Genomic DNA, 11,331 nt, shown 5'->3' with positions numbered 1-11,331 from the left:
GTTTTTGCTTAAATGGTGGCGCTGTGAGCTGGAAAAGTTTAAAGCAAGATACAGTTGTTGATTCTACAACCGAGGCCGAGTATATTGTTGCCTCAAGTGCAGCAAATGAAGTTGTTTGGATCAAAAAGTTCATTAGTGAACTTGACATAGTTCCTAGCATTGTGGATCCCATTGGTCTCTATTGTGATAACAATGGTGCTATCGCACAAGCTAAGGAGCCTAAATCACACCAACGATCCAAACACATACTTAGGCGTTATCACCTCATTCGAGAGATAATAGATAGAGGAGATGTGAAAATATGCAGAGTACCTACACTTGACAATATTGCTGACCCACTGACAAAGCCTCTTGCACAGCAGAAGCATGATGGCCATACTAGATCTATGGGCATTAGAGGTATGCCTGATTGGCTCTAGTGCTAGTGGGAGATTGTTGGTGTAAGCCCTAGAGGCCAATACTTTTGGTACTTGTATCGAATTATTTATTAATAATAAAAGGCTTTTTCTTTATTATGTTTGTTTAATAAAGTCCCTAGAATAGCTAGTCCGTTTAATGTATCAAGTATGACTTAATCATGAGATCACATTAAACAGAAGGACATTATTCTTAAAGTATATGTAGTCAAGCTTTATTGTGAAGTGGGATAACATTAAAGCATGAAGACTATTATGTTTATAGACTGATGATCACATCTCATGGATCATGGATAAAGAGTTATCAAGTCTTAAACATAGGTATGAATATTAAGAGTAATATTTATACCGGATTGACCCGCTATGAGAATACTATATAGAATGTTATGTAAAGTGTCATAAGTTATTCTCTTGGTGATAATGGTGTATACCACCCTTCGACCTGAAACCACTATGGACCCTAGATGTAGAGTCGAGTGCCTTATTGCTGATCAAACGTTGTCCGTAATTGGATGACCATAAAGATAGTTGATGGGTACTCCACGAAGCATGTTAAGGGACATGAGTGACCTAGATGGAATTTGCCTATCCTGCGTAACAGGATAAATGTCTATGGGCTCAATATTGAACTGGACAAGGATGACACGGTCTATGCCTTGTGTTCAATATAGACATAAGGGCAAAAGGGTAATTATACACATAATTATTATCACAGAAGGATTTGTCATATCACATGACATTTTCGTGTCTTGGGTAGCAGTGATGTGTTGCTAGATACCGCTCACTGTTTATTATGTTAAATACGTGATTTAATATAATTGCCAATGACGCGAAAACCTATAGGGTCACACACAAAGGACGGATTGATGAGAGATAGAGTAATTAAGGAATACCGTAATGTACGGTGCCTTAAGTGAATTATAGAACATCGTAAGGTACGATGTACTTAAGTAGAATACGAAATATGGTAAGGTACCACGCGCTTAAGTGATTTTGGCATATTATAAGATATGGGTCATATACACTTGAGTGGGCTTTTTAGCTTGCAGCCCACACAAGTGGTTCTATAAATAGAACCCTTGTGTAGAAGCATTGGTGCAGTTGCAAATTCTCTCTCTCTCTCTCTCTCTCTCTCTCTCTCTCTCTCTCTCTCTCTCTCTCACACACACACACACACACACACACACACACACACACACACACACACACACACACTTAAAGCCTTCATTCGTAGCAGCTAGCACTGAGATTGAAGGAATCCGTTCGTGTGGACTGAGTAGAGGCGTTGTCATTGTTCAACGTTCGTGATCGCTTTGTAGATCTGCATCAAAGGTTATAATCGCCACAAGAGATAACGATTCTATCACTAATCATGCCCATTTGTAAGGATCATTAAAGGAGAAATTTTAAATTCCGTTGCGTTTTGGATCGCCATGCTCCTTCATTTTTCTCACAACATCTTATCATAATCAACATTGTGGTTTAGTAAAAAATCAATTTCCCCTGTTTTGGAAGTTCAAAGTCTTGCAACAAAATTCTTGCATCTTCAACTTCAATTTGATTCATATCTTGATAACGAGGTATTTGTAATTGATTGAAGGAGGCGAGTCCTTGAAACTAGCCGTTCTTGGAGATTTGGTTGAGATTTTCAGGTTATTTGTAAGATTGAGGTGATTGTCAATGGTGATGACAAATTTCATTAAAAAAAGTAGGTTATTCTCTCTAGAATTAGTAGTGACTGTGTGGAACGCTATGGATAAGGTAGAGTTCTTCTCAAATATTTGGATAATTCATCGCTCAAGGAATCGGTAGGATCAAGGGGTTGATTACTACACACAAAAGCTTTGAGCATATTGGTGATATTGGAAGATTCAAGAAGCGTAATTCGAGTAAAGATTACATGGAAAAGTTTGGCACTACGCTATATACAAGTCAATGTCCAAATAAGAGATTTAAATTTTCTCAGTTGTATTGTGGATTAGTGATTGTATGAACTCTTGCAAATATTTGTCAAATAAAAAGGAACTATGCAGGTTCAAATGGGAAATCATTTAAGAGTGCACGTAGGCAAAGCGATAATGAACGCTGAAACACTATAAATCTCGGTTTCATCTCTCTCTCTCTCTCTCTCTCTTGCTTTTAATTCTATAGTATTTGCATGCTTAGGTATTTCAATTCTATTGTGGCTTATCATTGATTCAATTAATAGAGATTTATTACATAAGTGTTAGGTTTTGTTGGAATTGGATACCTTGTTAAGCTGGATTGGTGATTAATATTTTGAGAAACAAATTGACATTAAACCTCTTCACATTGAATCATTGTGTAAACACTTCTTGTGAATTACACAATCAAATTAATCTAATATCTAGTGTTTCATCATATTCGTCTTTGGAGTTTGTGAAACGATCTAGTGTTAATGTGATTAAAATTTTGAATAGTATAATTTTCACATTTTCGTATCAAACCTTCTGCTAGAAATTATTTTTGAAAAAACTCTAATAATTTTTGTAAACGGAGGTTGAATTTCATTTGGGTATGTTCACCCCCCCCCCCCCTCTAGGCCATTTTTTTACTCCCATATTCACATCCAACCTTAACAAGTTTGCACACTTTATTATGTTTAACACTCAGTAGAGTTGTCATATACACATCCTCTTGAAGTTCTCCATGTAAGAAGGAATTTTTCACATCTAATTGGTGAAGATGCCAACTATTTATGGAGGCAAGAGCTACAACTATTCTTACTATTGTCAACATGGCAACTAGTGAGTATGTTTCAAAGTAATTAAGTCCTTTAATATAGTTATAGCCTTTGGAAACTAATCTAGCTTTGAATCTCTCAATTGTGTCATCACCATGGTGTTTGATCTTGTATACCCACATGCATCCATTAGGCTTAGGATTTTGAGGCAAATCCATTATTTTCTAAGTACATGTCTTCTCATATGCATTAAGTTCAACTTGCATAGCTTGATTCCAACAATAAAACTTGCAAGATTATAAGTGGTTTTCGTACCGTTATTTCTAGTCATTTTCACTTAGCATTTCATCGCATTTTGGTAGTTTTACTTCCGTTTTCCATTTTTAATGCTTTGGTTATGTTTTCTTACTATTTTCAAGGTCTAATGAGCATTCATATGAAAAGGGATTGAAAACAAGAAAAACAAGAAGAAGAAAAGTCAAAAGTTAGATTTTCCCCATACAAAATCAAGGGGGCTGCTACAGCCACCCGTATTAGCTGCTATAGGCCGTAATATCAAGGGAGCCTAGGGTTTCCAAGTTGTATCTCTAGTACATTAACTAGGGGCCTGATACATCCACCCGTAGCAGCTGTTATGGACCATAGCAGGGAGGTGAGGCTGATTTCTTTTCTTTCCTTTTTTAGTTTGATCCTTATGATTGTGGCTCTTAGGAGTGATTTAATTTGATCTAGTTCTAATGTAATGGGCATTGAACTAAATATATTATCCTAGTTTTAGTTTTCTCTATAAAACTCATAGTTGGTTATGAGTTTAGGACCATAATTTTCATTCTGAAAAGTCTCTACGTATTTTCTAATTCCTCCATACCCAAGTCTCACATGAAGCAATTTGGACCGAAGCTATAAATTCAGGTTTTACATTTGTTTTCATATTCAATTGTTTGTCTATTTCAATTACATTATTATGAATTCATTTGTGATCATTTGATTGATTTTGTCTACCCTTACCATGAGTGAGTAAACCATTAGAGACTAAGGGTTATAGGGATCATCTTATAATTTTATGATCTTTCACATATCCATTACGAGAGTATTTGTCTAAATTTATTTTATTGCCCGAGTTCATACATTCCAACCCTTGTAAGAAAGTAAAGTGTTCTCAAGTATCGACTGTAGTCTGAAAGAACAGGTCCAATACAGCGAAATCGCTTGGACAAATTTGAGAAAATTATATAGCTAAGCAAAAGTAACGAATCGTTGATGAATAATTCGATCGTGCAAAAGTAGACAAATTATTCATCATCGATAGGTCGATGCGTTGGCGAAAACAGGTATTGCCCATATTTATCTATTTTCTATAAATAATGTTGAAATCTCGTAATAAAAGTGACTTGGATTGTATGAATGTGTTAGAGTGAGAACCATAACCCTAGTTCATGTTTGCCTTAATTGGAATTTAAGTGATTTTGCAAATAAGTTGTTTTCATTTAATCTGTTTTCCCAAAAACTCATATTTTTTATTCCTCTATATATACACCGATAGGATGGAATTCGGAACTTAAACCATTGGTCTCTATGGTTTAATAAATTTTTACTACTTCACATAACCTGCACTTGCAACGCGCCACAAGCCTCAGGATAGGATTGAGGCTTAGTGTATGATGAAATAGACAAGGAATAATGACAATGTAGTGTAGAGAGATTATAATAAGACATGGAAAGAGAAATAGAATAGAGCATACCTTTAGATGATTATTTGGAGTTTTGAGATATGGAGCATACATAGTGATGCAAATAAGATGGTTTGTGTGTAACCCTTTAAGATGCACAAATTGGTGCAACAAGTTAGTCAGTAGTGTTAGGTATGATTGGAATAGGTGTATGTATTGGTTAAATGATCTCAGGAATGTCATATATGGAAGGATGTGGTTGGGAATTTGTTAAATTGTGTGGTACATAGTTGGTATGTTGATCAGGGATAGTATGAGATGATGTAGTGGATGTGGATTGGTCAAGTGATGAACTATGATAGTAACCCATGATTGAGATGGATCAGATGTTTGTGTGGTATATGGTAAAATGTGTTCATGAAATGACACATTTCTTTAGACAAAAGTTTCTTTGGTGTTAAGGTTTAGTAAAGTGTATCCTTTCATTCCATTGGTATACCCCAAAAATATAGATTTTCTTGCTTTATGGTCAAGCTTTGTTCTATGAACATTAAGGCTAGAGGCATAACATAATGATCCAAAAACTTTGAATGAGTCAACATCAAGAATTTAATCATGAAAGACTTGGTATGGAGATTGGTTGTTTAGGGTAGCAGTAGGTACTCTATTAATGATGGAGCTGGCATAAAGAAGGGCATAAGACCAATATGGTTTAGGTAGTTTGGCTTGGTAGAGTAATGCTCTTCCAACATTTAGTAAATGTTGGTGTTTTCTCTCCACCATTCCATTCTGCATAAGGGTTTTGACACATGACCTTGATGGTTGATTCCCTTGGAATTATAAAAGGATGTCAACAAAAACTCAAGGCCATTACCACTTCTTATGGTTTTAGGGGTAATATTGTATTGGTTTTGCATCATGGTTATAAATTGTTGAACTTTTGTAGAAACTTCAACTTTAGTTTTCAAAAGGACAATTCATACATATCTTGTATTATCATCAAGGATTGTTAAGAAGTATTTATGATGATGCACTGAAGGTACACATAAAGCCCCCCATATATTTAGATGAAGCATTTCAAATTTAGAATTAGTAGTGCTAGAACTGTGACAAAATGCAAGTTTCTTTTGTCTAGTTAAGTGACAAATGTCACATGTGGCTTTATTATCAAATGAAATAAAGGGATACAATAAAGTCATATGGCTATGATTTTTATTTGAAACATGGATTAGTCTAAAAGGCCATAGTGCATTACTATGTAATATGGTGTTAATACTGGTAGTAGGAGAATGAAGTAGTCTTGTGTCATCAACAAGAGGAAAAACATCCATTTGCAATATGTATATGCCTCCAATATGTTTACCCAAACCAATCATCTTCATTGTGCTCAAATCTTGTATAGCACATTCATTGGCAGGGAAGTTAATTTTACATTTTAATGATTGACACAGTTTGGATATGGAGATCAAATTGAGATGAAACTCATCATAATACAAAACATTGTGCAAATAAAAGGTGGGTGAGAAATGAATATGACCAGCTTGTTTGATACAAATTGAATTACCATTTGGTAATGTGATACTAAGAGGTTTGATATCATGAATGAAGATAAAATATTGCAATGAGGAACACATATGGTCATTAGCACCAGAATCAAGAATCTAATATTGATCATGAGACATTGAGTTAGAAGTGGTACAGATAATACCTGAAGAAGTTGCAGCAGATGGATGATCGATAGTCATGACGGATAGTGAAACATTATTACAAGGATTTGCTTAAGGGAGTAAATTGACTTGTTGAAGTAAGCCAATCATTTGATCATATTTTTCTTGAGAAACGTTAGGAATGTTGCTTGCATGAGAAGGTTATGCAGTAGTACCAATTAGTTTATCATGATCACATTTTTGACGAGTGGATACACTAACTTGAGGTTATTTCTTGTTGAAATTAGGATGACCATGCTTTTGATAGCAAAAATCAACAGTGTGGTCACCCCTGTTGCAAAAGGTACATTGTCTAGGAGGATTCTTGTAATGTTGTGGCTTGCCTTTGTGATCGAATCTTTGAGCTGCATTAACCAACAATGAACTATCATCTTCAGTATGATTGAGAGATTTTTGGTTGTTTTCTTCTTGTGCGACTAGAGAATAAACTTTGTTAATCGGTGGTAAAGGTTCCATCAAGAAAACTTGAGTTCTCACAACTGAAAATTGATTGTTGGTGCCACTTAAAAATTGCACTACTTGATCTTCATGTCGATATGCACGAGTATTCTGCATAGCTAAGCATCTGCATTGATGAACACGCGAGCAAACAGAGAAGGGGCAATGTTCATTGAGTTATTCCCATAACCCTTTTAACTCAATGAAGTAATCCATGACAAATTTAGATGTCTGTTTCAAGTTATTGATGGAAGATTGAAGTGTAAAAATACAAATGCGATCAACTTTAAAAAATCGTTCTTTCAAGTCAATCCATACATTGATGGCATTGACATGAAAGATTATGGTAAATGCAATCTGCTCAGAAATAGAATTTAATAACCAAAAATGAATCAAGTAATTGCACATTTCACATTGATTGCGATTGAGATCATGATGAAGTGGAATATCAATTCTTCCATCGACAAATTGAAGTTTATTCTTTGCACCCAAAGTTCGCTGCATTGATTTACTCCCTGCAAGATATTTTGATTCATTCAACTTTAGAGAAATGCTAACGAAATTATAATGCACAAGCACTTATTAGAATTTAATGTCTAACTAATTCTGAAGTGTCATAACTAACACTTAGTTATTATGGCTTGCTTGCTCATCATGTCAATTGGGAGAAACTGCATCATATAACAAGTTTAATAAAATCATTTTTAATCAAAAAATCACTATCAACATGTCTAAGTATTATCATCTCATTGGACGATCATTGGATATTTTAAGGGGTGTTTGTGGTAGAGAATGACCAGCATGTGGCCACTGGCAATTGTATTAAAACTAAACTATCAAACTCCAAATTACATCGACACCCCACCGGCCACCGCCATGCGACATGTGCCAATCATTGAGCAAGTGACCCAACTTTCCATCTCTTCTCTAATATGCTCTAGTAAAAACATTCCTCATAAATAAATTTTAGAAAAATTTAAACTGTTTTATGTGAGTATTGCCTGGTCATTGGTATGATCTAATCACTTTCTTCCATAACGCAATAATGTTGAAGAAATCCTAGTGGACATTATAATACAAACACAGGTTTCGAATTAATAACTAAAATCTCATACACATGTATTTTAGCCTAGAGATATTTTTCACTAAAATCAGAACACATATATCTCATGAGAAGTTACACTTACAAAATCAAAACAAAGAAACACACATTGAAATAAACAGTAGAACAAAACAAAAGAAACAAAAAACAGTAAAATCATTGGAAGCCAGTTTTTGCCCAAATTGCATTTCTGAGCCTACTAAGATCTCTTCCCTTAAGAGTCCTTCCAATACCCTCCTGCACTGACAAAGAAGCCACTCTCTTCCTCGCCAAAAACTCATGCGGTGGTAACCACCCATTCTCATCTTCATCCTCTCCCTCATCCTCCATGCCACTTCTCTTCGTGTAACTACTTGTGTACTCGTCCCCGAGGATCTTCGACCAATCGGGGACGTTAACTGGCACGGACGCCGGAGTTCTTCCGACGTCATGATCCTTTGTCTTCGATGAAGACGGTTTCTTGACAGAGCGAGAGCCATGGAAAGATTTGGCAAACTCCGCCGAGTTATCATGATTGGAATTGTAAATGTCTGATTCTTGGAATTCAAACATGGAATCTGAATCCGTTGTTAACGATAGAGAAGAGTCTCTGTCACTTGAAACGGAAAGAAAGATGTGGTTTCTTTTTGCGAAGTAACTGTTTGCCATGTTGGTTTTGGAATTCAATGCTTATTATGAGTGAAAGTTTCTCACTTTCTATTATTCTATACTTTATTTGATCACTCACTCTAATATATAGTGTGTTGTGAATGTTTTTTTTTCTTGTTCTTCTTTCTCTTACGATGGTGTTAATGGTGGTTCCACAAAGACACGCCTTTGTTTTGCTTTTATAAATGGTTTTCTGTGAAGCTTTTCTTTATTCTTGTAGTTTAAAAAAAAAAAAAAAAAAATTATAATGTTGGGTGGCATTGTGGATAAGTTCCAATCTTCTCTCTCTGTCCTTTCTTTCTTTCACTTTCGTCCGTTTCTGTGTTTGAATGTCAAATCACCCACCAGTTTTAGGATGAAAATTCAAATGAGTGCTGCTGACACCCTATTCTTTTTCTTTATATGGTTAATTCATATGATTCGATAGTTAGTTCGATTTATATTTAATTTATATAGTTGAATTAATTATAATTTCGACTGTGAATTGAATTAATTATTTATTTAAATATATTTTTAGTTTTTTAATTTTAATTTTTTAAAGTTTTTAACCTCTCTTAAAAAAAATCTTTATCTTTTCACTATTTCTCTGGTTGAGATTTAATGTTTTGGTGGGTGGTTTAATGTTTATTTTGTTCTTCTTGTTTAGTTTGTTTCAAGGTTGCGTTGCATGTGTTTATTGAAATGCATCCTAAGCATCTGGCCTTTTGAATTGAATGATAGAGTTTCAGCAACTTTTATACAATGTTTAATTTATACAAAACCCAATGAAAACAACAAAATGGCGTTGTAGATCAGTTGGCAAATTACCAGTCTAGTAACGGTGAGGGTGGAGTATCAATTCCCACTTAGACTAAACTTCTACTATTTGGTACAGTTTATAATTTCAATACTGAATTAGTTTTGATATAACCAATTAATAATTTCTTAAAACCTCTAAGAAAAAAATAAATCAATTTTTTAAAAATATTCTTCCAAAAAAAAATTATTAAAAAACTTATTATAGTTTAATTTAGTTTTTTTATAATTTTTTTAATATAATAGTTGATATTATTAATAAATAATATTATAAATTAATTAATGCTTTTTTTTTTATCCTAGTCATTGTCAATTCGCCACTTCTTCTGAATTTTTTTTAAAACAACAATTTTTTTCAAAAAAAAATCGAAAATATAATTCAAAAAAATTATCAAAATAATCATGTTTTGAAGAGGATGCGTCAGATGAATTAGCGCATTCCCAATACATGAAGAGGAGGCGTTGATGCTAGTGGCGCATGCATTGGACTCCTCATGAGGAGGCGCCAATGCTAGTGGCACATAGGTGCATTTGGTTGGTATATGCGCCAATTCATCTGGCGCATCTCTTGTATTAAAAAAAAATAGGTTTTCAAATTTTTTTTAATTTTTAATTTTTAATTTTCATTATTTAATAAATAAGAAATAGTAATAAAAATAAATAAATTTATTGATGATGTAATAATTGGTTACGTTGGACTGACAATAAACTAATGACTGACTCGGTTATAACGTCCCCCTGTTCCACATCCAGGTGTGTTAGTTTGTCTCCGAGGTCTCCCACGATTTTCTTGAAGTGTCTGAGGTCTTTGTGTGCTGACCTGATCGAGCGATGGTTGGTGGGAAGGTCCGACAGATGTTCCAACGGTATTTGACAGATTTGTCATCATTTGCTCCCAATATCTAGAGGGGCTCTGGCCAACGGCGCTTCCGTAATGGAGTTCGGTGCCCATGTCATCGTAGTTTGGTCGTTGGGGTTGGGTGAATTAGGGACGGTATAGTTGCCCAATTTGGGTCACTGAGTCGTTTTGAAAACGAAGCAATGGTTCCTGTGGCGTACTATAGTTAAACAACGGTTGGGTGTTATGTTGATGAGATGTTTGGGTGGTCATTGGTGGGGGGCTACGATGAAGTGACACATATGAATTATATTGGCTATAGACGATTGTGGTTGCGGGGTTTGATTCTTGATTTTGTGTTTGGGTGGGTGGTATGAATGGATTGCGACGTTGGATGGTTGGTTGACATGAACGGGTTGTGGGGTTGGATGTTTGGTTGTTGTGTGTATGTGGTAGGTTGATGTTGTGTGGTTGGTTGTTGGGTTTGTGTCGGTTCACATTGGTGTTGGGTGGTGAATTATTGTGGGGCGTACGATGACGAAGCAAGTTGGCGTGGATCCATCAAATATCACGGCTGAGATACAAATTAATGAGTTGTTACCGACCTAAACAATGTCATATATTGTTGAGTCGGTCTTGCATCATAAATGACTAGTTCGTTTAAGATGTGTTATTGTCGATTCCTCCATTGACGACACATCTCTTTTGCAAAGTCTCTCCCGTCAGAATAATCTCATTGTGCATCAACCCTTTTGGTATTAGGAGATGAGTTTGAATGAAAAATATTGCATCCAAGGCGTAGTATTTATTGATACGGAACATCAATTGTACAAAACATGTGGGCGCATGAGGGATTGGCGCCCACATGACATGACATGCAGGCGCCAGAGGGATTGACGACCACACTACAAAGCACACCTAGGCGCCAGGAGCATTGGTGCCTCCTCATGAGGGCCAATGCATGCGCCACTAGCATTGACGCCTCCTCATGAG

At 35.4% G+C, this 11,331-nt stretch overlaps 1 protein-coding gene across 1 annotated transcript; it reads right to left on the bottom strand.

Annotated features, from left to right (window-relative positions):
• Positions 1 to 8,030: 8,030 nt before the first annotated feature.
• On the bottom strand, positions 8,031 to 8,939 carry LOC127101159 (uncharacterized). Its single transcript, XM_051038487.1, has one exon. It carries the CDS (start codon positions 8,703 to 8,705, stop codon positions 8,214 to 8,216), a length of 492 nt encoding a protein of 163 aa, XP_050894444.1. The 5' UTR covers positions 8,706 to 8,939; the 3' UTR covers positions 8,031 to 8,213.
• Between the last annotated feature and the right edge of the window lie 2,392 nt (positions 8,940 to 11,331).

Source organism: Lathyrus oleraceus, chromosome 7, assembly GCF_024323335.1.
Source record: "Lathyrus oleraceus cultivar Zhongwan6 chromosome 7, CAAS_Psat_ZW6_1.0, whole genome shotgun sequence".
Lineage (NCBI taxonomy): Eukaryota > Viridiplantae > Streptophyta > Magnoliopsida > Fabales > Fabaceae > Lathyrus > Lathyrus oleraceus.
This window is presented reverse-complemented; position numbering and strand designations above follow the sequence as displayed.

Bases quoted from the DNA above. Each gene is read 5' to 3' on its own strand.
- LOC127101159 (XM_051038487.1), bottom strand. From the start codon at position 8,705: ATGGCAAACAGTTACTTCGCAAAAAGAAACCACATCTTTCTTTCCGTT.